Raw genomic sequence first — 27,593 nt, forward strand, 5'->3', positions numbered from 1 at the left:
ACCCGCAAAAGTTTTGCTTCGTTCGTTAAGGGTGTCTCTTGCCTATTGAATTATTTTGCGCTCTAATTTGATTGTATATCGTGCATTGTGTGCCTATCTGGTGAATGGTATGTTAATGCCTTGCGAAATTGAAAAAATATGAAACGCTCAGGCTACTTCAAGCATTGTTTGCTTTAAAAATTATTTTATTATGTTCTGAGTATTTTTGTTATCATCCGCGGTTATGCGCACGTGAAGAAATATACGCTATAGGTGAAACTCAACATGAAAAATATTTTGGCTCTGCTGGGGTTCGAACCCTGATATCCCGATTTGCGGGTAAGCATGGTAACCAACTTCTGGCTCGGTCGAACTCTTTCAGGAATTCGAGTAGGAAGAAGTTGGCTTGATGGTGTAACTAGGTGGCTTGGAAATGGGAGATTCGGCTTCCAATCCCGGTTAAGCACAAATGGATTACAAACGAATTTCACCCAAAGTGTATTATTTGCTTTGCTAGGGACCAAGATTTTATAAGGGGCTTCCATGGACGAGGAAATAACTCATCCCCTTCAAGTTCGCCATTGTGAAGGTGGGCATCTTTAATTTTATTTATAGGGAGATCAAATCAACCGGTTGGCGTGAAAATAGACGATGACGAGATACGAAGCTGGCGAATAATCGATAGGAGGGGTCGACGCGGGAATTTGATGTACGGCTTTGGCGCTCATCGATTTCCCGTGGTGCTGGCAATGGGAGACCGTGGTGAACGTCACTGGTTCTTGCTGACTATGAGACTGAGGCGGGCCAATTGCCTGTCAGTTTTCAGGAAAGACTGAAATGCTGGGATCGACTAGAGCAATTGTGTCTGTCTACTGCTATCATTTCTCATGTGCCACAGACGTAGATTCGGCAGAAGAAATGTTTTAGTTTTGTTTTTGGTGACAATACCTTTTTATCTTCAGGGTCTACTCGGTGGCTATAATATAGATCAATGTAAATATTTTCCCAGTAACGGGTGACATAATGCATGGAATGAAGCCGTATCTTCTCAATTTTAACAAAAAATGCCATATTCAGGGTGAGTTCATCGTTCCGTCATTTTTATTATTATTTGAATAGTAAAAATGTATTTTAAAGTCTTGCAGGGCCAGCGCTTGGGAAATTCTGGGCTTCCACCACATTTACATGGAAAAGAACACAATGAATATAGCTTTTTTTCTCTTGTTTATTATGAATACCCGCGGCTTTCACGAATTAGAGACTGGGTATGTTTGTACCTAAGCATTTGATTGTTGGTTACGCTTGAGTGATGTCCAAGAAAGGAAAGCATTACAGAAAACGATTTTGAAGCTGCTATTAATGAAGAATTGCGCTTCCATATGACGGGTTATTATCCAATGGGTAAAAGATATATCAAGGAGTTGTATGGGTTTTTGTCCAATTTCATTGAGAATATACTGTGGGTGCAAAAAGTATTCGGACAGTATTTGTTTCCAGCCACTATTACTAACTTGGCTCTGCTGCACTTGTTCTTCGGATTCAATATGAATATGTTATTATCATTTGCTGCTGTGGTAAAGGTTTACTGTTGAAAGAAGGAAAATTTGTTGCTACTTTGCTATGGATTGAGTCCAATAGACAAATATTCAGAACTTTCGCACGTAAAAAGTATTCGGACACACGGTGCACGTCGATTTAAACGCGTTTATACGGTAGTGCACCAGTGTCATTGCTGTCCAGCTGTGGACGCGCGTGCTTCCCCTCGGTTGTGGCGAGGTGAAACGCATCTTTGACCGTAAGGCGACCTGAAGTGTTGACAGGCATGGGACGAAAGGCGACCTAGACGGCTGAAGCTGAGCGAAATCTCATTGTTAGATACTATAATCTATTAAGTCACTGAATAAAATTGCTGGACTTGTCATGCGACTTAGGTCAACTGTCTACGACATAGAAAATCGGTTCGGGAAGACAAAGACTGTTTCAAACAAGCCCCTAAGCGGTCGTCCACGGAAATTGACTAACATTGACAATCTATTCATCGTGGGGGAGATCAAGAATGGCCCATAAACCTGCACTTCGAAGGTAACTACTGATCAGCAGAAGTGTGATGTTTACGCATACGTAGGTTCCGTCCGGAATGTGTGGAAACAAAACAGTTACCACGGCCGAGTGGCAAGGAGGATGTCGTGTATCAGCGTGGTCAATCGCAATAGGTAGGTAGATTTCGCTTGGGAACATACATCTGAGCCTTTAGAATAGTGGGATAGCGAAATTTTCACTGACGAGAGCAAGTACATCATATTCTGATCCGATAGTCATAAAATGATGTGGCGTCGGAACAATACTGAGCTTTATCCCAGGAACTGGAAAGCAACAGTGAAACTTGGGGTTGGTTCTGTGATGATGTGGAGGTGCCTGGGCTCGTCTTGAGCAGAGTAATTAATTGCACTTTTTGAAAGGGATCATGGACCCCAAAATGTAAATCGACGTACTGAAGCAAAATTTGTAAGTTAGTACTGATAAAAGGGGACTGAGAAACACATTTACATTTCAACAGGACAATGATCCAAAACTCAAGGCAAAGAATGCAAGGCTGTGGATCAAGCACAACACATCAGTCGAACACCCCTCCACTATCACATGACCTCAATCCGGTAGAACATCTGTAAAGTATTCCGGAGATAAAAATATGATAAAGGCAAACATAAAATATGAATGACCTCAAGATTGGGGGATCTAAGGTTTTCCCGGAGATTAGGCTGGAGGAAGAGTTCTCGGGTTTCCATCCGGGTCCAAGGGTTTTTCTGCACCGACGTTTCGAAGGCTAAGTCTGCCATGAATGATTCACCCTGAAGTTCAGACGAATGGAGATGTAGACGACGGATCTGTTCGAAAGGAATTGCTAATAATTCCAGTCAAGGTTAAAAATTCAGGCGAGGATAGAAAATCCTGTCAACCGTTTCGATCTACTCTTCGATTTCCTCGACGACTCTTCGAAGAGTGAAGTAAAATAATTATATTAAGGATTAACCTTTACTGCGGTTAATATTTTACTTGTGTGCAATCGAAGTATTGCATTCTTGATTTTAAGATAATGTACTTGGCAATCAATCGCAGAGAGAAACGTGGACCGTTAATAGTTATGCTATTGAGATAATCTTACAATCTTTGGCTATTATTAATAGCACTGTTGAAAATAAGAACGGTACGTTGTACCTCGGCAAGTCTGCAAGAAATATAATACATTAGCTCTGACTAGCTCAAAATCTATAGCTGATTCCAGTTTCCAATATTCATTCGTTGAAAATGTCTACTACCAATGAACATTTTTAATGGGCTTATGATTGTACTGTGTTTTATCGGGAATGGTTGGGAATATTAAATTATTTTTATTATTTAGAAACATTTTTGAAACTCTTAATTATATTTTTTCACTATTTTATGAGAGAGAAACAATTTTAATGTCACAGTTTTAATGACGAGTGGCAGGGGACGCCACTGGCCCCTTTCGCCTAGTAGTGTTTTTCTCACGTGCCAATGCGTGAGTCAACGGTGAGCTGTGCCCCCACCTACATAGCCAACTTAGAGGTTGACACTCTGAGTGAGTAGCATTTTCTCTTAGCCTATTGAAGTCACATTTTTAGCATGCGCGGAAGTCACAGCTAACATCTCGTAACGAGCTAGACCATTGGTGGTTGCTGCATACGAGTGGAACTTGATTTTCTAGCGAGATGTAGCCGCACCTACGGGATGACGAGCAGGCGCACAATGCATCATCAAGTGGTGGACAACATGGGGAGTAGCAAAGGGACTTTGCGCGAAAGGGGTCGTTGCGAAAGAGCAGCCATTGGGCTTATGGGTAATGAGCGAGCATTCTGGCGGACGCGGCTACCTCAGCGCCCTTTCATCTCGTCTTATTAGGGTTTATTCTCGTTGTGCTCCAGGCCATCCGAGCCTGGGAATGGAAGCGCGCCCACCAAGATGGGACTTACTTTCAAAGCAATTATTTTTCCTTATATCGGTTACCTTCCGTGGTCCCTTCCCAAGCCACACCACCCTCGCCATTTTAAAGAAGAAAAAAGAACATTTACGTCGTTAATGTAGGTCCAGCGTTTTTTCCAGCGGTTTGCTTGCCACGAGAGTTCTTAAATTTCTGTTCCAAAGATTTGGATATGCAGGGATGTAACCGGATGTTGTTTTCGTGTCTGGGTCGAATATCCTGTCTACATTTTATGTATAGCTATATTTTTTGTATCATTAAACCTTCTAATGCAATACGGCTTGGCTTTTTCCGTTTTGGTCTTTGCAGAAGCTTTTGAGGGCTGCCGTATCGCTGTTTGCAACTATATACGTAGTCTTGGGCATACTTATTTTAATTATTAAAGTGTAGCGTGAAATTTGTCATAAGTTATTTTTCGTATGTTGATAAGAATTAAAATTTATCATATTATACTTGCATAGTTTTTAAATAATGTTGCGCTTGAAACAGCAAAACGACTGAAATCCCAAAATTCAAAACTATTTTATTATGCTCGTATAACAGACCTCCCAACTCAGATATAACATCAATGTTGGATTTTCAAACCCAATAAACAGCATAGCATCCAAGTATCCTGAAAGAAACTAGATTGTAGGTGGAGATTTCAACGTACCTTCTATAGATTGGGAGACGTACAGTTTCATTACTGTTGGGAGGGATAAAGTGATTTGCGAGGCTTTGTTACACACTTCAAACTTACTACACAGCAAACTCATTGTTTCAAATAGCATCCGAACCGAATAGAGGAGAAAGTATTATTGATTTATCAGCGACAAATATGCCTCATCAGGTAATAAATGCGAGCACCGTCGAAGGAATAAGTAACCACAGGGTAGTAACTGCAACGTTTTCTCTAAGTATCGCTGAAAATTAAAAAAGAGCATAAAATTTCATTTTTAAAAGGGCTGATTTTGATGAGTTTAAGAGTCATCTGAAAAATACTTTCCCCGTGTCTCAAGAATCAATAAAAAAGTTAAATTTAGAGGGTAGTTGGAAAGCTTTTCTTTCGCTCGTAACTTCGGGAATAAATAGCTACATCCCATGTAAAACAAACAGAAGGTAGGGAACTGAGATGGTATGACGCAGAAGTGAGAAAATCATTGATGCAACAGATAGCGTGCCATGCTAAAATGAAAAAAAGTCGGCACGCAATTACCCGCTAATGAACGCGAGTTAATAATTTAAAAATATGAGGTGTCTAAAGTCGCCACGAAGGAAGCGTTCAGGAATGCATTCACGAATTTTAAAAGAAAAACACTAGTAGAGCAGTTACGGGATAACTCAAAAGCATTTTGGTCTTATGTTCGGGAACTTCAAGGTAAAAGATCTACCGTGTGTTCGCTGAGAAACGATAATGGAGCTGTGTTGACAAACAGTTCCGATAAAGCCAATTTATTAAATTCCCACTTGAAAAGCGTGTTTACCGAGCCTTCTGAGAACTCATCCGAGACAGTTGACAATCTCTCCATACAAAGATGCCGTCTATATACATTAGTGCGCACGGAATAGAAAATATATTGAAATAGCTTAGTCCAAATAAATCACCTGGTCCAGACGAAATCCGTATATTCTCGCGTATATAGAGAACTAGCCTCAGAAATTGCCCTCTTCTTGCAGTTAATATTCAGTAAGTCTATCAAGCAACACGAAGTACCTACTGACTGGAAAATTGCTGATGTAACGCCAATATTCAAAAGTGGAGACAAGGAACATCAATCTAATTACCGACCGATATCTTTAACGTCCATCTCATGCAAAGTCCTTGAACTCGTCGTAGTCAACTCGGTAATGAAACACCTAGACGCGCAAAACTTGTTATTGAGAACTCAACATGGATTCAGAAAAAGTAGATCATGCGAAATCCAATGTTTTTGTGCAATGGTGGAGGGAATATTTTTGGGTGGCTCGTCTGATGATGGTCTGTTGAGGTGTGGCTGGGCAGAAGGGAAGGTCCGTATGTCGAGTTGTACAGATATATATACGATCGGGTAAACGGGATCTCAAGTGACAAGGCTGAATTCACGGGACGCCTACCGTGAAAGGCTACTTTTTTGTCATAATAAATTATGGTAAACTGGAGAGTGCATTGAGTTTGTTTTTTACGCGAAAAATTAACTCAGAAACGTGTATTCGGACCTGTTACACAATACGTCGATTTATAAATTACTGTGCGCCTGACTTCATCTCCCCTCGCGTGCTCTTGCGCTTGCCCTAAAGTCGACTGGCAGTCTCTTCAAGCAATTACCATTATTTCAAGATATCATATATTTTATGGGTGGACGAAATTTTCTTGGGTTTGCATCCCTCCGTCGTTTCGATAGGTCTTCAAGGAAAATATACTTGTGGCGCAACTCTGCGTCTTTGAATACACATGCGAAAGTTCAAGCAAATACTATCCTCTATTTCTGCTGCTGACATGCCTCTACTCCACCGTCATTTTCTTAATTAGGATGGAATAGCAGGTGCTTATGATCTCCGGCTGGCTGGAGCCGATGCCTTAGTGCTATTATTCTTTCCCAATTGGATTTCTATTACATCTTCGGAGAGTCAGTCACCAAAACATGAGATATTTCTTCAGAAGTGTTTTATCCTCTGCAAACGTGTCTTAGCCAAGGTTCATATTATATTTTTTATTTAATCTGATCTGACGTAATATTGAAGCCTCGACTATTAAAATTACGTAACTGGTTATGCTGGAGACCTTCCTCGGCCTAACATGGAATAAGCTAGTCTTCCGGTTTTTTTCCTGGTGTTAGATAGTGTTTACGGCGTGCTTTGATGACTTCTATAGAACTCACACCGAGGGATTCTGCTAATATTTTGATGAACAACATGAAATTGCAACGCGGGAGAGAGCCCGAAAGATCAGCTGTGGCAAATCACTCGTCCCTTGGGCCCAGTTCCTGCACTTCCTTTTCCAAGCGCCACTGATCGTCTCTCTCGCTTCCAATTTCGTGCACTTGGGAGACACTGGCCCATCACGTGCCATTCCCTCGTCCGTTGCCCCAGCTCACTCTTCCGATGCAATTCTCTCTTCCACCTGTGTAAGCAATAGTCTTCTGACGCAATTAGCCTCCAGTCCTTCGGCTCTTTAGATACGAATTGCCTCGTAGCAGTGTCATAACTACTTCTCTTTCTTCCATGAGCTTAGGGTCCGCGTTATTGTCTGCTTCGCATTAATCGTGACATGACACCGTCTAAGTTGCAACCTGAGAAATGATTGAAAGTTAGTAGCGAAGCAAATTAGTTTAGAGTGACGGTTAGTTAAACTAGTCTCCTTAAATTGACGGATTCGTTAACTTCGGTTTACATACTCAGTACCTTTTGACCAGTATTAGTTTATTTTTCAATTTCAATGCTTATACTTTAATAAATCATTTTAAAGCCATGTATTAAAACTTGCATGTATTTATGGCAGCAATTATGTTTTCGGGGTCACCCGCTTCTCAATGTATAGAATAATGTTATTCATTTGCTCAGAGGAGATGTGAGATAAGGAAGAAATACCATCGGCTACTTGAAACATGAAGGAACGTATTCCAGAACCTGACTCAGTTTGGAATTCTCATTCTACCTTTGTGGTTTAGATCGTAGTCTGAAGTTGAGTTTGAGTTAGTCTGTATGTTATGAACTAACTTCAACTCATTCCCCTTCAGCTTGAGTAACAGCGTAAAAGTTCAGTGGTAAAATGTACAATATAATATATTTGCCTGAACTATTGTCACTCATAGTCTCCCATGTAGATTCATGACAAATAACATTAATGGAATACAATATTACGCGTGGAAGTATTTCAACTGCAGATATTTCATTTTACAAACTTGAGGTGACGTCTGGGAATTCGGCCACTCAATTTGAGTTGGGACTAGACTTATCTCTTGTCTGAGCAAGCTTTAGGACTCGAATTAGGTCTCGTAATAGCAATGCGGAACTTAGTCGAGTTTGAGTCGAGATCAAGACGTGAGCAGTGTTGTGGAACACGGCTCCCAAGACTCCGGCTAACCTTGAAGGGATTCTGGCGCAATTCGTCAATGAGGTCCCAGTGCCAGTGGCCTCACTGACGACCGGCCAATGTAATATTGCGAGGTGCAGGCCGGGGTGTTGCGTGTGCCCGGGCGTCGCGTCGCCGGCGCGCCGCGGGGCCTCGCGGCGGATGTGTCCTCCCGCTCAGCCTATATCGATCGTCGGCCAGGGGCGGGCGCTCCCTGGGACGATGCAATTATCGTAAGGAGCTGCGCTCAGCGCCTTTGTCCCGATGGTTTTGCATTGAAATTTGGGTTATGTGTGCGTGTCCCCGCAACGGCCGAAAATTATATTTGCTGATTTGTAGCTCACCCGCGCTCTCGCGTATTGTCGTTGGGCATTGATTAGCAGAAAAACAGGGGCTGTAGCCCATGTGGATGGCTGTGATGGAGGTGCGGGGAAGGGGAATCTCAATGGGAGGTGCAGGTTTAGTATTGTCGTCCATCTGATCTATTTATCATCAAAATATCATCCGAAGGCCAGTATCGTGGGAAATAGTATGAAGTATTTGTCTCTGATCCCAGGGGCACGGTTGAACTCATTTCGTTGTCTTCAAGGTTAATTCGAACTCCTGTGTCTTTTAATAATATCGTTGGATGGCTGAGTGTTGTTGATAAAACGGGGTGACGGTTAGGTGGCTGATGGAATGTAGCTGCCTCTCCATCCAACTGGAATGCAGACTACTATCCTCCTAACAACATAGGCCTTCGTGAACTCGTTGAAGCTGAGCTGAGAAGAATGAAGTACGCTTGGGGTGTCAATAAGCATGTCAATTAATTCATCGAGGTATGTCCCAATTTCGTACGATCTTTGCCGAATCGCTCCGTACTGGTTCTGTCTGAGAGGCCTTATTAATCCCTGCTGTCGGCCGTGCAAAATTATTTCTTGCTAGTTATTCAGCTCGTGATCCATAGGTGGCTGCTAAGACAGCCCTGGCATCGTTCCAAAGTTCTTGGGTACAGGTTATTAGTACTCATCCTTTCCATGAATAGGTTTCTATTCTGTGGGTGTGGTGTAATGGTATTGTGGTAGCATATGCTTACTTTAGCCGCTGAAGTTCTGGCAAAATGCTTGAAAAAGCCTTGAGGCATGATGAATTGCTAAGCAATGGTGGATTATTTCTCAGAATTGAAATTATCATGAAAATATCAATTCCTGTTTAGGTACAACTTACGCATGATAATTTCAAATGAAAATGTTTAGTCCTTTTTTTAATAGATAACTACAAATATTGAGAGCATCCAGACAATAATTTTAAACATTAAGAATTTCCTAAGGAAACATTTTGACGAAATGAAGTACATAAAATAATCACCTGTATCTAGAGAAATGGGAGAATTGAACGAGCTTTACCTCACGAAAGAAATAAACGTTATGAATTGCGTAAGGATATTGTTCATAATAATAATAATAATAATTATTATTATTGTACAAGTTACAAGTTGGCTATTTGCCAGGTGGTAACAGTTTATATAAAATAAAAATATAGTAAATGAAAAATACACCATCAAAATGAAACTAGATAGTGAATATTTAAAATGCAATGATATTAATTTTCCAATATAAATCCTTTACGCCTCTTCTTGAAACTCTTTATGTTGTTAGGGTAGGGCTTAAACAGTTCTGCAGGGAGTCTATTCCATTCAGTAATCGTCCTGTTGAGGTACGAGAATTTTTTTACGTTAGTCCTTTGTGGCCGGCATTTCATCTTGTATTGGTGATCATTCCTACCAATATTGCTGGGGTATTCAATCTTCTTCCGTAGTTCCCCCATGCCTTTCCCCCCTTACGTGTGCGGAAGAGTGCGCAAAGCCTACTTATTTTCCTTCTCCGTCCTAGTGAGTTCCATCCCAGTACCTTCAGCATTTTACTGACATTTACAGTCTTTTTATGTTTCCCCATTACGTACCTTGCTGCCTTTCTTTGCACCTTCTCGATGGATTCTGTTTGTCCCTTACAATACGGGTCCCACACTAGGTGGTTCACAGGTATAGTTGAAACTGTTAAAATTGTTGATTCCTAAGGACCTTGACTAAGCGAAAGTATTTGAATTACTATTTTGTTTTCAGTCCGGAAAGTTATACCTGATTGATTTCCGGCCTAGAAAAAACTTGTCAGTCAGCTGTTGATGGACCTTGATGGACAGCACTCATTAATTAGCCTGAAGTTGAGCCGTGGCATTGAGGTGTGATCGCATTGCATTTGATGTCCCTTTGCGCTCCCCCTCTCGAAAATCTTACAATTCCAAATGTATGAATTTATTTGTTCAGTGCTCATTGAGCCTTTATTAATCCGGGTGCCTGTGCTCAATTAATTGTTTTTGGAGGGTATGCATTAATTGCAGCTCGATTAATTCAATTAGATGGGGTCATGAGCGCGCAATTCTGGGCGAACTCTTGCCGATTTCCCCGCCGCGCGCGGTCGCCTTATTGCACCCACTTTTTATTAACTTCCGTGTTTTTTTGCAGCTGTAATCGATGTTCTAGTTACACAAAATTTGTTAAGGCTTGTGAACTCAAATAATTTCTTGAAGTCTACTATCCTTATGTATGCAGTGTAGTTGTGGAAGGTTAATAATAATAATGATAAATTTATTGTTCTAGGACCTCGTCCTAAGGAACATATCATATTTTACAAATAAGGCTCAGCAGTGAACAACGAAGGTTATGTCAAATTAACGAAAAATTATGTACTGCACTCAGATGCAATGAGAAATTCATTGATCCTATTGGTCCTTATCATGACCTGAACACCATAATGGTTGATGAGGACTTATTCCAGTGGCCGAAGTTTAATTATCGCCAACCGTTTCATTCAAGTTTTAAATTTTATGTTTGGAAAATTGATCCACGATTAGCAAAAAGTAAGCTTAAGCTATAAAATACTCTTTATCAATTTAAGTTAATCACTCGTCCACGGTTCTTTCGTGTGTCTTGGTGGCGTCATGCTCCTTTAGTTTTATTATTGTTTATAAATAGAGGGCAAGCTAAATGAAAAGAATATGAGAAGAAGAAAAACGGAAAATATTTGCCCCTTAGGTCAATGAAAGTGGTCAAAGAAAGCAGTAAGGTTGAAATAAGGATACAAATTAAAAGTGCCTTCAATCTTATTGCAAATTGTAATGACTGCATTACCTTATTAATCATTGTCATGAATTGTTTGCATGCGTTTTCTTATGTCGCGCAAGCACTTAATTGTACAGACAAGAAGAAATGCGCGCCAATTTGAAATTCAGTGGTCATTTACGTGATAGGGGAGAGTTTTGGGCTCACCAGCACAGCAATGTATTGCGCCTTGGGTATGTTCAATGATTTCTCTCCAAGCTGTACTTGTGACGATGCCCACGTTTCTACTTTCTAGTCTCTTCAAATCCTTCAAAGGGGACCGTCGTCAACTTTAATTTGCCTTTGGTTGCAGATGCATTCTCTAGGTTGAGTGGTGGTATTGATTCTAAGCCAAATTTTTGGGCTGGAAGACCGTTGATAGCTAGTATAACGCTGCCAGTTTCCACTATCTTTAGAATTCCAATACAATTTGAAAGCTCGATTGCTATTTTAATTGTCGAAGAAGTTATTGTTTATTCCCTTAGTTCTGCAAGTAAATCACTCTTATCTTGGCTAGTGATTACAAAATTAGTTCTATTTGTTCATATAAAGTACGCGCTTTCTTTCCGAAAAATGATAAACGCTAATAGTGGTATTGTTGTAAAGCTCGAAGCCATACTAAATTATATTTTTCCGTAGAGAGTTTGTTTTGAATTGGTAGGATCTATTTGTCTTACCAAATATTCAATGGGGCTATTTTTCATAAAAATTCATCACACTCGTCCTTCTCTGCCAGAGAAATTTTGTTTATCATCGTATTTTTATCGCGTATCCTTTGAGACGACTGCTCATTTTAATGGAATTTCATTCGATACATCGTATAGTTGAATCTTTTTATAAAGATATATTTATAGTATCTAGCAATAAAAGCTTCAATTTCCATTGGCGAATGAGGCAAATAACTAAAATTTCCATTCTATCCTAGCGGGTATTATTTTGGTGTACTTCCTTCTCTTCAATGAACGAATCTTAAACTCATCTCTGATCTTCAATTTTTAAAGTGCAATTTTTCATGAATTCGAGTTAGGTTCTGCGAAGGCGACTATTGTAAGGTTAGTTTCAAATGCGCGGAATACAGAAACAATTGTATGACGAGAGGAGAAGGGTATTGTCGGGTTAGTCGCATCGCAAAGTTGATTTGAAGTTTGCCGTCCTCTTGGCTTGCGTATTGTGAGCAGACTGGTTGTGCGATGAAGGGCTAAACTACGTATGCACCGTCATTGTCCCACCTACACTTCGGATGCTCATCGCTCTGCCTTCCAGCCCATCATTTGGAACTAAATTCAAATCGTTTGGCCGACTTCGTAATTCAGTCACTCCTTGGCCATACCCTACCCGCGAGCCGGACAAATAACTCAGACCAATCTCTTCGGAAAGGAGACTCTCCCATACTCATGGTATTTCGTTTGGGAGAGCCGACGGTGCTTGCTCTCGAAATTTCCGTGTTAATTTTCAACCCTGCTCCAAGCTTTGTTTCGCTTATCTCTGTCTCTCAGAACTCTCGCATAGCAAAAAAAATCCCTTGAGCCAAGCGGACGGCGGCTGTTTCATTCCCGCCTGGCTTTAGGCTGAGCAAGGATGGATTGGTTTCTGAATGGAGCAGTGGTGTAAAAGCGGGCTGGAACTCGATACAATCGGCTAACTCATCAGCGTCTAATGCGTCCTATGTCCCTTTGATTTGATGGCCTGCCCATCTCGATTAGTGGATCTTGATCAGTCGAATTCAAGCATCAAAGGGTATTCTCTATTTCAATCATCTCGCTACATTAGCGTACCAAGGGGTAATGCGCATTGATTTCAGTGAATTGGATAATTTCTCTTTGTTATCATCTCCGAACTTATTTATTTCAGTCCCTTAGAAGGGAAGTCGTTGTGTCGCAGAATTTTTACGAGCTATCCATACATGGTTCACTTTTGATCTGACTGATATAGCTTTTCATTAATTTTGTTGATCGTATTTTACGATTTTCTCTGCATAGGCCTGTTTAGACCATACTTTTACTGGTACAAGTTAATGTCAGTTTGCGTGATTGACTTTAGTGGTCCGGAAAAGAACATGTACGAATGCATGAACCAAATTAGAACAGGTTCTATTTTCCGTTCATGCATTCGCACAAGTTGAGTAGTTACACGGTACATTTTTGTGTTCATTCTCACGTTCATACATTTAGACATAAACTCGTATGGGTTAATGTACCTACCGTGTGAACAGGCCTTTAGTTGCATTTGGGAACCTTATTTATCTGGAAAGGGTCACTATTAATTTTAGAGTCACCAATTCCGAATGATAATTCAAATTCCCTATTTTATTACATTTACTATCTGGTTTGGCTACAGTTACATTTGGGTCTATTCTTCATGTCGACTCTGAAAAAAACGATACAATGATAGAGAAATTTTGCCGAACGGATCGGTGCGATACCCAAACAATAGTGAACCTTGATGAATGCTAGGTGGGCGTCGAAAACATTCCAACGCGCGCTTCCATTCCTTCCGATGTCTACATCTACATACTACCCCGCCACACGCCCGTGGAAGCGGTTTTCTCCGTAGAATGTGCATTCAGAGGGATATCAATCGCAATATAGTACGCTATAATAGAAGATATAATAATATAATACGCTATGATAGAAGAGTTCAGCCTCTCCCGGTGGCTGTATGTGTATACAGGTTCTCGGGCCCACCGGGGGGGTGTTTCAGAGTCTCCGTTTCCGAGCGGATCGGGAGACTTGACGCGGATTCTACGTCACTTACTATCGGCCAGGCAATCCGTGCGTTTCAGACTGGCTTCCTATCGACTTAAGGCCGGCTTTCCTATCGGATAGAAGTCGAGTGGGCTAGAGGTGCCGGAAACTCATTCCGGTGGCGAGTGGAGATATGTTATATTGCTGTTTTTTATTAAGTATTTGGCTATAATAAAATCATACCACTTTATTTCATGAGTGCTGATATATGTGGATATTTTGATAGAGTAATATAAGTGCAAGTGACTTTAATTCTCGTGTAAATTAGGCGATAAATAGGCAAACTGTATCACTGACGGTACAAGTTCGTTTGCGTTGTTATTTGGACGAGTAATTTGGCAAAAAGAACGTGAAACAAGTTGGAATGCATGGCGTAATGACTTACAAATATGCAGGTAGCATAATGCATTGAATACGTGTCCGTGGGTTAGGAAGTATAACAATTTGTATAGTTTGAAATGATTGTGTGTATGACTTGGCATCGTAGTCACATCGAAATTAGACGTGGTTATGTACCTAATTCAGTTGATTCCATGGTACATGGTTTCAGTACATTCCATGTACATTCTAAATATTAATTTTAATACGAAATATTAGTTCAAGCATAACGGGAATAGCCACGATAACAACTATACCGAAGCTCCCTCATGCCATCCTTTTATTTATAGGTTACAAATTTCAGCCCATCTATCAACAATTGACGGTGGCGCAGCGGGTTAAGGCAATAAGCAGCGAGGTAAAGATTATGGGTTCGATTCCCTTTTGCAGCGAATATTTTTTTCTTTGTGGAATTATCGCTCACTGAAATATAATTTAGAAGATGTATTTCAAGGTGCATCAATAGCAAGAATTTGTCATTTTCGTACCAAATAAAATGGTGTTATAGAAATAACCGAGAACGTGCAAAACAGATAACAAACTAACAAACTTATTTTGCGTCATTTTAGCGTACATAACTCGAGCCATTACTATTAATGGACACTATTCAACCTAATGTAATCACTGTATTTTCTTCCAGCGTAGCTCCACTTTCACGGAAAATTTGTAAGACGTTTACGGCATATCATGAAGGCCATAACATCATTTATGATGATCAATATTCATATTTAATTGAGATACTGAATGAAAATATGACAATTTGGTTAAACAATTGAGTAAGTAAACCATATGTTGATGGAAAAAATTATGGATTTCGTGAATGCCTGTAGTTTAGTTCTTAAAAACAATCAACTATGCTCTCACGAGAATGACAGAACAAACTCGTTCCAAATTTTCCTTCATTCCCGTAATTTGCTCAAAACGACAGTGTTAAAAAAACTACACACGAACAATTCTAAAATTATTTTACCCGGCAACAGCGTCAATTATGTGACAATGTATCAATTAGCACTTATTTATGCCCGTATATACCTTTCGCCTCCCTTGTGAAGCATCAAATCTTGCGGGAGGTTATTTTCGCTGCTCACTTGTCACTTGAAAATTGTGACGTTTTCTCGTTTCCCGGAGGAGGATGACTGTTGACGTCATACCAAAAGCGGAACACTTTCCGATAGTATGTGTGAAACGCACGGAAGACGAGCGTAGGATAGGTTCCCGATCGACTCGGAATGAATCCGTTTCCGACGCCGCCAATCCTACGAGACTCTGAAACACCCCCCGGGCTACAATATCCATTTTTCCAACGCATCAGCACTCTAAGACGACACTCAACGAGAGTGTTGAAAGGTTGGCAAAACGGGTCATGTACCCGAGAACCTGCGGACACACAGTATACTATATCTTGTTGTGCTGCATTCTCATGCTGAAGCGAGCTGGCCGGGCCTGGTTTGGGGCAGCAGTTCTCCCTTCCCGGGCGAGAGTTGCGAACTTTGGCAATACTTCTTCCCCCTCGGATGGGACGCAGCATAATTACGTGTGCCTTGGGGGGAGTCGGCGTCGTCTGGCGGGCTTCCCTTGCCACCAATGATGCCATCCACCTTGCTCCCGAAAGCTTATCATCTCTAGACGCGCAGAGCAGGCTGGGGACAATGTGTAGGAAGCCTCTTCACCCACTTTCCTTTTGAACGCGTGAGCGTAACGCAGTTTTTTCTAGCATCTGTTAAAAAAATGTTTTTTTTTTATTGTTAGACGAACAGAAAAATTGTCAGGGACCAAGTCGAGAGTCATTTATTAGGTGCAAAGTAGCCTGGCTCGTGATGACGATGGGCTGATGTCTACATTTTCCGCCATCCTTTTTGATGGTAAAAAAGTCACAAGAACATTTTGCCTACGGATGATGTCACTGTTTGGGTATGTAGTTAGTGTGGTAGCTGAAGTGTTGTCCTCCCACCCTTTGGCCCCGGGCTCTAATCCAGGCGTTGGCGGAGTTTATTCAGAGATTGCTCGATATCTGCTTGAGGTGAAGTGTGGACGGTACTTCTTGGACAGCAGTCCCTCCGTCTGATGAGATGTTAAACTGTAGTCCTCTTTTGTTAAGGGCATGCTAATGCCGACACCAGGTATCTTTCCACATAAATTGGAATGTAGCAATTGATTTTATCTAAGTGATGCAGAAAACATAAAATACCATCCACTCGGTGCTCATATCGTTCAATCAAACGATGGGTGTATTTCGTTGAAGCTTACACTTACAAGGGGAGACCACGTACCTTGCTCCGCCCTTTTCAATTCCGTATTTTTATGGCATTCGGAATGGCGAACACACCTCTGAACTGATAGTGGCTCCATTGAATGGGCCTTAGTTTGGCTGTAATTAATTAATTTTCGAGCGGCATTTTTAACAAGCTCTATATAATCTCAAAATAACGCAGCCGTGAAGAGGTAGGTCGGTTGGTTTAGTGGGAAGCGTGTCCGGCTATCATTTGGGGGGCCAAGGTTCGAGGCTTCGTTACAGAAGTATATATTGTAGTCTTCATTTTGATCGTGCGGCGACAAGTATTTCACTAATTTTAATTGCAGAAAACATAGGGGGGTGAGAAAAAAATTTTATCATCATAACGGCGGAAAGTAATATGTTACCATCATTACTCCACCATTTTTTTATATATCTATGGTTAATGATGAGACAAAGTCTTTTGAAACCCTCCGTATGGAAAAAAAGAAGTGTAAATTAAGAAGGTATAATATTTTTGTCAATAAAACTATCGATGAAACCACAGCACGAGGATAAGTTGGCAATTTTCAGAAGAAATCGAGGGTGGTCGTTTTCCGCTAAATTTGTTCGACTTTGACCTCAAGTATATTTTTAGCGTGAAGGTACAGGAAAGAAATAATCAGACAAGTGATGCACACTTTATTTGAGAATATGCATGCGAATTATCAAATTCCTAGCTCAAAAAAATCGCCTTTGAGGTTTTGGCCAGCTTTTTTCGATTCTAGCCCACTGTGCATCGCTCTGATGACGTCTTCAGCTTTCCAGTGGGCGGATACTTGTGCGGTCTGAGCCATTAATTGAGGAATGGCTGAATTTTGATCTTAATATTAAAAATATGCTTTATTAGCTCCACTTGCGCCCATCATCAGGTGTTTATATTTGGTTATTCCAAAATTGGCGAAAGCAGTCTTAGTAGTAATTTGCTAAATGGCACTTAACAAATGTTGCATTTGTTATTTTACTGTTCTGGCATGAATCTTGTGTTACGGGATCAAACAAACTCCATTCTCCTGAAACTGAAAATTTTGGACTTTTTCCAATAGAGACTTGAAAGAGCCTGCTAGGTTGGATCAAATCGTTAACGTTAATCTTAGTTGCTATTTTTTACTTATTTAATTATTTTGACGCGCCTTTGACTTTTTTAAAATGCAGTATGCCACAAAAATAACCTTTGTACCATTATCTTTCCAGGTTTCCAAAGTGAAGGTGCAGGAATGCAGCGTGTACAAGACTTGCTGGGACTGTCTGGGTGCCAAGGACCCCTACTGCGGCTGGTGTTCCCTCGAGAATAAGTACGTGCTCTTGTCCTGTATTCCGCGCCATTCACTTCATAATCTTCTTCTCCTGAGAATAAATTTGGTCGCCGATCGTGCTGAGAGTACTTTCAATGCAATTTTAGAAGTGACGGTGGTTTTTACTGCCGTGAAACACTTCAAAATTTACGTTGTGTCAGTCTTTTGTTAATGCTATTGAATGATAAGCATCAAACTATTTCCCATATGTCTTAGATTATTCTTTTTTGCATGATAGCAAGGAATGTCGGCTTAGGAGTGCCCATGTAGATCGATGTTCATTCTCGCTAGCTGAATATTAATATCATGAAAATCTGTGGCGGCTCATGAGTCAAATGCTGGGAGGGGCACCGGGGGGTAAATGTTTTTAAATATTTTGTGTATTTTAGTGAGTTTTTTAGGCAATCTAGATACCACTAATACACAAAACAATCGCTAACACTAACTCGATTAACTCAACTAAAACTAGGCCTATTTACATTAAAGCAATTTACACAAAATAAGTGAACTGGTCACAAAAGTCGCACAAAAAAGAGACGCGTCATAGCACCAGCAGCCCCCACCACGACCACTCTACATATGGTATTGGATAGGGACGTTCTGGCCAGCGCCCCACTGCTACATATACGAACCTCTCGCGCTATTTTTTTCCTACATTTTCGATGTATGCGATTGAAAAAACACCTTGGTAAATAGATGTATAATTACAATTGAATGGGTATTTAATTTTTTTTCCTTTTTCAAATCTTTGGAGGGGTGGCGTCCGAGAGTCCTTATGGGCAAACCGCCACTGATGAAAATCCAACCATCGCCCATCCTTTCTTTTTTCCAAGTGGTTAGCGCATTTTAAATCGGAGAATAATTGGATCGTGTATCGTTTCAATGGCTTATTTTGTGGGCGTGAGTCCATCCCTCTTTTCGGGCGAGGTTCAAAACCATTTCGTGATATTTTTTACCCTCGCGCTCCTAACACATTCTAAGCAGTAATCCTGTCAACGTTTCCCCTCGCTTCCCTTTGTTATTCCTGAGTGACGTTGTCTTCTCCCACGGAATTCCTCTTTTTTATTCTGTTATGAGCTTTCTCTATTTCGGTGTCTAGTGATCATGCTCCGTGATAATTTTTCACCAGTGTGCCTGTTTCTTGTGTCCATTTAGCGGGAAGGTAATTGAGTTTGTCGCGTCATTTCCGCCCCACTCATCTTTTCAACCAATGTCTCCCTCGCCTCATTTCCCGTTCGCCCCCTCTCCTCCTTCCATTTCGAAGCTTTCCTCTTCATTGCATCGCCTCCTCATCTCCACTCTCTTCACACTTCTCCATTCTCTTCTCCGTCTCTCTCTCTTTGTTTTCCTTCTAGTCTTCTATTCTTCTCAGTCACCCTATTTTTTCCTTGCCATGTTTCCATCCCCCCCTCTTAGTCTTCGTACTCACTTTGTCCTTCCCGCTCCAAATTCTCCACGCTCTTATATGCGACAACTGGTCGCTGTCACGGTCTGAATATTCCGCTTCTTTAGCGGTATTACTTAGGCTAATCTACACTAAGGGGGATGAGGCGATCCTAATGTAAAGGACTACTACTACCACCTTTCCATTATAAGTGGAGGTGAAAATCGAAGACAGGCGTCTAGTGAGCGCGTGTAATGCGCACTAAATCTAAGAACAGCTAAACCGAATCGACCGCGTGGGGTCGGGAAATGTCGTATTGGGCAGAGCACGGAAACAATAAGTTTCACGTGGAATTCGAATAGCTTCTGACCAGCCTTCGGCACGATCATTCATGTGAGATCGGTACATTTAATATATATTCTTTCCTTTTTTCATTTTTTATACCGTTTTTCATTTTAAATGTAGTATGTTTTTCATTTCAATTTTTCAATATACGCCATTAGTGCGTTCGTGTTTAGTGTGCTCTGCGGAATATAGAAAGGTTTTTACTCTCCGCAAATGTTATTCTGCTTGGCACTCGCAGTTGCCCATTGCCACTTCCTTTGCGTCACCTCATTGCAGTTTATTTCCTGGAAGTTAGGTCAATCGCGCCCCGAGGTTTATCCATGAGGAATCATTGATTCTCGGTCTACTCTGGCCTTAACCCAGGGGCCGCGGCGGCAGCAGCGCAGTCAAAGGGCCAAAATGGTGAAATCCGCCCTCAAACAAAACGACAACAAAGGTGAGAGGACACGTTGAAGTGGACATGCCCTCCCTTGTCATTGCTCCCTCCGAGCGGCACATGGCTCGCTGCGCTGTTCGAAGGGCGTCCCTCTTCAAATCACAGAGTTAAAATGAGGAAACTAAACGGAAAAAGGAGCGGGGTTGGATCCCCGATGTATTTTCATGATTACACTGTTGGAAAATATCAACAAGTAAGAGGAGGGAGGTGAACGGGCCGTAATCACTTCCGGTTACTCGCCTGCTCTTTCTTTTTACAGTCCACGTTCTTGAATGGTCCAAGGAAAGTAGTGGGAGCTGAAAAAGATTTTGGAGCCGTTAAAAGGGATTATAATAATGCGATTAGAAAATAATTTTTTTATTCTAACTAAAATACAGTTTTACTTCGTTTACCTTTAATTGTACTCGACGCAAGACTCTGCGAAAGGTGTACAGGTGATGAGTGTGTTGGATGTGTATGGCTCATTCAGATGCCCGTTGGTAATTTCTGCTCTCGTCACTTCCCCCAGAATTAACTAGGAACCGTCCGGTAGTCTATGATATAAGGGATAGAGAAGCCATAAGCTTCTCCCTTATGGTCTCCGGGGCAGAAATCATTTCGGAGCTTTCCCTCACCCTGCGTGGAGAATCACCTCAACTGGACTCGAACCCGCGACTCGGGAGGTAGCGGCAGTGACTATAAAATCCCTCCATCACTGTGGATATACTTTCACTCATTAATTCTCTCATACCTCACCCAATGCTGCCGTAGAATAACATGATCTCTAACTTAAAACGTTTTTACCCCAGCAAGTATTTTTAATTTTTCTTTGATGGACATGTTAATGTCCGCGAAAGATGGAATTGTTCCAAGTATGTCATAGTTTCTACAAGTTTCGACCTTAAATTTTGATGTGCAGTTGAGAATGTACGTAAATTTTCCTTGGGCGAATGACATGGGAAATGCTGAGGTATTTTTGAATAATTATGTTTGAACATCTTCAAGTTTCATGATTTTTTTCGGGCTGTTCCACAGTCCTTACACGTCTCCATTTTTTACCTTTTATTCCAGCGCTTTCCCTAAGCGGTACAATGTAGATTTATAGCTATCGTAAGGAAAGCTTATTCGTTAAGACTGAATCAAGGAGCCATTTTAATGCTCACTAGTTGAAACCGTTGACAGTAAATAACTATAGTATTCACCGCTTTTGTCTGAAGAATAAAGTATTTATCATTCTTTCTGGTCATTTTAGGTATTTTAACTCTAAAAGTAATCAATATTTCGGAAATAATTTCTTGCAGAATTGTTTTGGGCTCGAGATATATGTGCTCTTCGTGTCTCCCTACCCGTGCAGAGAATTTGTCGTGGATGAATGTGGATGACAATTGTTACGGTGGCTATCTCGGAAATAGGAGTGCAAACAATCGCACAATTTTAGTGAGTCAGTAATGTGAGCTTGATTTTGTTTTCCAGTTAGTGTGGAAGAAGTGTCTTCATAGCATTTCAAGCATCCATCCCCATAATGTTAACTGCCAATTCCAACAATATTTTTTTCGCCATATAAGGCATTTAGGTAATACATTTCAGGTTACTAATTACATGTGGTGGGTACTTCTCATAATAATCACTGAGATTATCGAGTTAATCTAGCAAGATCACAACGTATTTTCACGCGAATTATGAGTGAAGTATGAGGTTAACATATGTATCAATGACCAAGCAAATCTTGTTGTATGTGTACACTGAAACTTTTCTTTCAGCTTCCGTAGTTTTCGTTTTATCAAGGACGAAGATTTTTGTGTGACCATGAATCGGAAGGAGTTCTAAGGATCCTCGTTGGGTGCATATTGTTGCACTTTGTCCCTTTTGAGGCTACTCTCGCGTCGTTGCCGCGAATCCTGGCATGCATATTGAATATTGTTTTCGTTGTTATTCGTCATCCGTATGCTTGATAGCATTTGTGAATGATACGCAAGGAGTATCATCGAACTAGCTAATCAATTTGTTTAGTAGATAGTTTTAAAATTTAACGTCCCACGCGCTCAACACCGTGGCTTTTTGCTCAATGCTTCGTCGTACCGTAAACACGGGCTACTTGAGCCCTGTGGGATAACTTGAGCCCAAAACTGAATAATGAAATTTTGTTCTCTGCGTGCTCTCAACATCAGTATAGCGACGAAGTTCAGTGCTTTGCTGGTAGGCATAGGCAGTAGTTAGACAACAAATCGAATCTAGGAGGTTAGGGAAGTCACCACCGAGAGCAGTAATGGTTATATGCCTTACACACGAGTTTGTTGTTTATTTCACTCTGCAAAATTTCGTCTATAAGGACATTGGGAATAGCCTAAAACTGGAGATAAGTGCATATATATTCACTGTAGGTTTATTGTCACAGCAAATCGAGGTCTTTTTATGTCCTAAATAGCTCATTAAATATACAGTATGTTGTTAAGTACAACTAGTACACATTATCTAAAAACACGAGTTACTTGAGCCCATGGGCTCAAGTAATCCACTGCTACGTTTCTTGCTCTTCACTGTATAAAGAGTTTGGTTTCAAGTTCCCCATAACAATTTTGTCTCTGTTTAAATGTTTAAGGACTGGGCCACCTAGTTCTTATTTTTAAGAAACAAGAAGAGAAGAAGGTGGTAATTGGACACAATCTTACTTAACACCTCAGTATCAACTCTCTTCATTTCTGTGATGTATACTTCGTTTGTCTCCCCCATAAGTCATCCCAAATTTGAGTCCAAGTAGCCTGTGTTTACGGTACATCTCTTATAAATCTTTAAAACCAATATATCGAGATCGATAAAGCGCTACGGATAACCTTTTTTATATTTTAGCGATTTTGGGTCGACGTCTAATTTGTTAAGATGCCATTGTTGTCCGTGAATAATATTTCCGTGCTGATTCTCGTGGGCCGGTCATTTCCGCCACAGTTAGCGACGAGGGTGCCCCAATCAATCAATAGTCATGGTCGCGAATGAAATTTCGCCCACGGCAATCGATTGACCGCCGCGCATGTGTTCCGAATGAGTTTGATATTTGTGCATAGTTTATCGAGCTGCTTTTCAATTGTTTCCGCCGCCGCTCAAGTTTTGTAACATATAATGTTCGCCTCTCCGAGTTGGGCAGTTATTTGAGTTTCCATCCACTCTTTGCTTTCCATTCCGTATGTGGACGCATCGTTGGCGGACTTCAGCCGCTAGGATGTCCACTTCTGTCTTCCCTCGGGTTGTCAAAGACATTGATTATGTGTCAGCTGGAGGGAGGACTGATGAGCTGTTCCAGAAAAGTGCATATCGATTGCTTCCTTGGAGAGCCTTCCTCGTAGCAATTTCAGGCTCGCTCTGTCCCCTTTTCCCCATCCCTCCCATTCTTCTCTTCGTTTAATATTGCATTTGGCCTCACGACTACTATCAATGGGCTCTCAAGTAAATATTGATTTAACCTCGTGGCATTGTAATATTCCGAAAGAAATTTTTACATTCGTTATATTTGGTATTGCATTATGTATATCTTTATTCTTGGTTCTGGATCAACTCATCCAAACACAGCACCTACATGAGGGACATTCATTGCATTCAAGCAATGAAAGAAAAACATTATTCAAGTTTTTTTTAAGACCAAATAGTCACTCAGGATAGGGGAAAATGATTTTCTGGGAAATCTACACCTTTTGAATTATGGGCACAATTGTTTTAGGTATTTAAATAAGAATAGATAGGTTCTCTCCTAACAACACCACGCCTCTGAAAGATCTTGTCACATTTAACTCCGGTCCAAGTCTATACTATTGGGAAATTTTTTGTGGATGGCTGTTTTTATCCTAAAACCTTGTGTCATTTTTGCATTGAATGGCCAAGCTCAATGTATGGTAGATGGTCTTCAATTACCTCTGCATTGAGTTTATGTCAAGTATGACTATGTGATTACTAGTGTATAGCTTTGCAGAAAAAGCAAATTTTTTAAGCTTTGCCTCGTGAGATTAATGAGATGTTCTTTTGCGCGAGATAAAGATGGGTCGTGTGGAAGGCCTAATGCATCAAATGCCGTTTATTCGAATATGAAACCTCTCTTGGGCGAGGTAGGCATTACCGGTGGTTAACTGAGGTGGTCTTAATTTATAATTACCTTCGTGTACCTTCGTGTAACTGAGGTGTAATTTAAATTTGCTTCTTTCTCTCACAGCTGAAGTTGTTTCATTTCTGGCGGTGTTATGTTTTATCCTAGGAAATTGTAAAGTTCAGATTTCACTATGATTAATTCGATCTTGCATCTTTTGCTTGAACTAGTTAGGAGAAAACCGTGGCTTTTCATTGAGCGGTAGTTAAAGAAAAAAGCTCTCCCATATGCAAGCATATAATGCGATTACTTATTAGTATGCAAATTTTATGAGATATTTGGAAATGCGCTTTCCGCTAATAAGGGTTTAGTGAGAGTTTGGAAAACTCACGGTGGCCCCGGAGTTGCTATTTTTTCTTGTTGTCCCTTAGGTACCTTGAAAGTGCAACTTTTAATGAGAAAAACCGTATTTTCATGACTGCATTTTTCAGCTATTTGCTCCTCTCCGGACAAACGGTAGCTAGTTAAGCAAAATGTACAATCTTTATCCTCGTGATTTAGGATTATTTGTGTAGGTATTTATTCTATTCCCTTCGAAGGTATTGTACCTTTTCCTTAGTTTTCTCGGTTCTCCATAGTAGTTGTTGAATGATGAGTTTGGAGAAAAATGATATTCATGTTTGGAGAATTCAGTGCTCATGAAATTTATCGTTGATTACCAGTCAAGTGCTTGTCGATAATCCGTAATTTATAAGTGACTGGAGGTTTTCTTGTTATTCTGCTTGGTGGCCCTTGGTCGTATCTTTAGCGTCGAGAAAGTTAATAGGGTCCTTTGATTTTCCACTCCAAGTCGCTCCCCGCGTGTGCCTCAATCTCAGCTTGACGTCCGTCGGATGGGACGTTAGGCCGTCTTTCCTTCGTTTCCCCATCGTATAGTGGGCTGAAATAAAAATTAAATCCGGCCAAAACCTCAAAAACGCTGGATGGTTCAGCTAGGAAGCTGAAAATAAACTTCAGAAAACTAATAACTTCGCATTAATATTCTTATATAAACTATGAATGGCATTCCCGATTTATTTTTTCGTGTGACCGCACGTTAACAATGAGGTCAAACTAACAAATTTCGCAGAAAACGACCACCATCGATTATTTCTAAAAATTAGGAACGTAAGCCTCTTGCTGTAGTTTAAGAAATTGCTGCGTGGAAAAAATATCACACCATTTTAGTATGCAGTTTATGTGAAGCTTCAACCTCCTAGCTGAAAAATTATTTCTTTGAGGTTTTGGTCCATTTCAGAGCACTGTGCGTCGCTCGGAGGTCCCGAGTGCTCATAGGTACTGATCTTCTCGTCTTTGCCTTTCTCGTGGTTCTCGCTCGATTCCTCCAAGCACAGTACCTACCTGGAGTGCCTCTATTGAATGCAAATTATTAATGAAAAGTAAAATTTATTTTAGTTAAAGGCAAATTTAGACTAAACACGACGGGCACATAGTGTGAATATACGCGAAGAGATGGAACTACCATCGGTAGAAGCTCAGCGCCGTTTAGTGCGTTCCATATTTAATTCACAGTACGAGCCTTCTGGAGAAGATTATTGCCAAGCTTCCGCTCCGCCGGGAGGCATCATGCCAGCATATGCAACCACTCATGCATCTACATGTATATCTACATAATACTCTACGTGCCACCTCTAGGGTGTTTGGTAGGGGGTGATCAATCACCAGCATGCAATTGGATTCCCACATGCACACCACACGGGTCATAACAGAGGACACACAAGTCATAACAGAGCGCCAAAATGGTGTAGTTCAAAAAGGAGTTCGGGATCGCACGAAAGACGGCGTTAATAAAGAAATGTTTTAGCATAGAATAAAATACCTTTGCTGCAATATGAAAGGAAAAGCCTTTTGTTATGTACTTATTCATTATGCACGAGCCGAATAATGAAAAATCTGTTATGTAAAAAATAACAATTAAGTAAAGGATAATTAAATTTATCGCCACTTCTGATTGCGACAAAATTTCTATTCCTTCCATATCATGCAATGTTTTTGGCTCTGGCTAGTATTCCATGAAAGGCGAAGGTTATATCAGACGGATAATTGGCTTTTCAATGTTATCATGAAAATTTACTCTAATTGTAACCATAAGGTCTATTTCCACTTCCTTAACACGCTGAGTAATACTAACCTGTGGTTTAAATTTAATTTACGCTTCAAGTTAAGTTCAGCATTTGAGGTAGTTCAGTGTGAATTCAAATGTCCTAGTATAGTGTTTTAATATATTATACGTTTATTCGTATGAAAATTCAAATTTGTTTGTTCAACATGTAGATTTCTCTTGTAACTGCCAGCATTGATACAGTTTTGTTCAAATATGTAGCAGCACATCCAAAATATTGCAAATGTAAAACGAGTCGGTAACCCCAATTTATTCACATATCGTCCAGAGACCCAAAAACTCTTCGCTCACCATATTATTATATGCGTTTCAGTAATTATGTCACTTCTGAAAAATGAAAAACCTTAAAATAAAATTTGCTTCCGGTTCTTTTGCAGTCATGAGCAAAGCCTGTATCGATAAGAGGGCGGTTCAACATAGACATATGCCTGTTCTACAATGAGCCTAAGACGTCAGAGAGCCAAAACTCCCTTTCCCCTACGGACGTTGTTGTAATACGTGTGCCGTTTGAAATATGGTCTTTTATTTTTAATTATTACATTTAATACAATTATTTTGAAGCATTGCAACACACAATGCTATTAGGACTAACGCCCATGTTTATTCAGCTTTGTTCTCTTCTTCACTTTATTTCGCTATTGTTGGGCTATCGTTAAAATGTAATATATGTCGCAGAAAAATTATAAGTAGCAATAGTCTTTCTAATCTCAATAAATACTCCTTGCCTGAGGATGTGTATCACGTGGGCGTTAAGATTACCAGGAACACAAAAAATAAGTAAATGGTAATAGCTCCACCATGTTTCCCCGTTTGTTAGTCTGACTGACTTTCTACTCCCTACACATAGCGGGATGTCCATGCTCGTCCTCGGTTGAAGACGATGTCGACTGAGATGATGAAGACGGTGTAAGACGAACAATCACCTCCTCTATATAATCCTACGAATTGTCTGCTTAACACGTATCATCTTCCACTTTCTTGACGTGCTCAATACAGTGTTTCCAGTTCTCCGAAGTAATAGTATCAAATATTTCTACTATAGGTTTTTCCACCTCAGTCTTCTTGAAACTTGAATTTTTCATTCCGGCGTAATGTTTTACTTGAGCCCAAACCATCTCAATGGGATTTCATAAAATAAACTTTGTGGTTTTCTTTTCAAATTTGATTCGCAGCACATAGGGACCTACGACGTAAGAAACATTAGTTAGTTGGCGACTACTTTGTACCTTACAAAAATCCAAATTTTCTTTTCCTAATGGGTGTTACATCGGTATAACTAAATTTTTCTCAATTTCTGCAAAATTGGTGGAAATCGTCAAAAGAATAGTATGAAAAATTTTGTGTAGAGAATTCAATTCAATATA

General features: G+C 40.5%; 1 protein-coding gene across 1 annotated transcript in view; it reads left to right on the top strand.

The window, feature by feature from the left end:
• Positions 1 to 27,593, top strand: part of LOC124171924 (plexin A3) — a 418,867-nt gene that overhangs the window by 307,023 nt on the left and 84,251 nt on the right. Inside the window, exon 5 of the mRNA XM_046551350.1 lies at positions 17,734 to 17,834. Within this exon, the coding sequence (XP_046407306.1) occupies positions 17,734 to 17,834 (101 nt within the window). The remainder of the gene's footprint in view (positions 1 to 17,733; positions 17,835 to 27,593) is intronic.

Source organism: Ischnura elegans, chromosome X (genome assembly GCF_921293095.1).
Source record: "Ischnura elegans chromosome X, ioIscEleg1.1, whole genome shotgun sequence".
Lineage (NCBI taxonomy): Eukaryota > Metazoa > Arthropoda > Insecta > Odonata > Coenagrionidae > Ischnura > Ischnura elegans.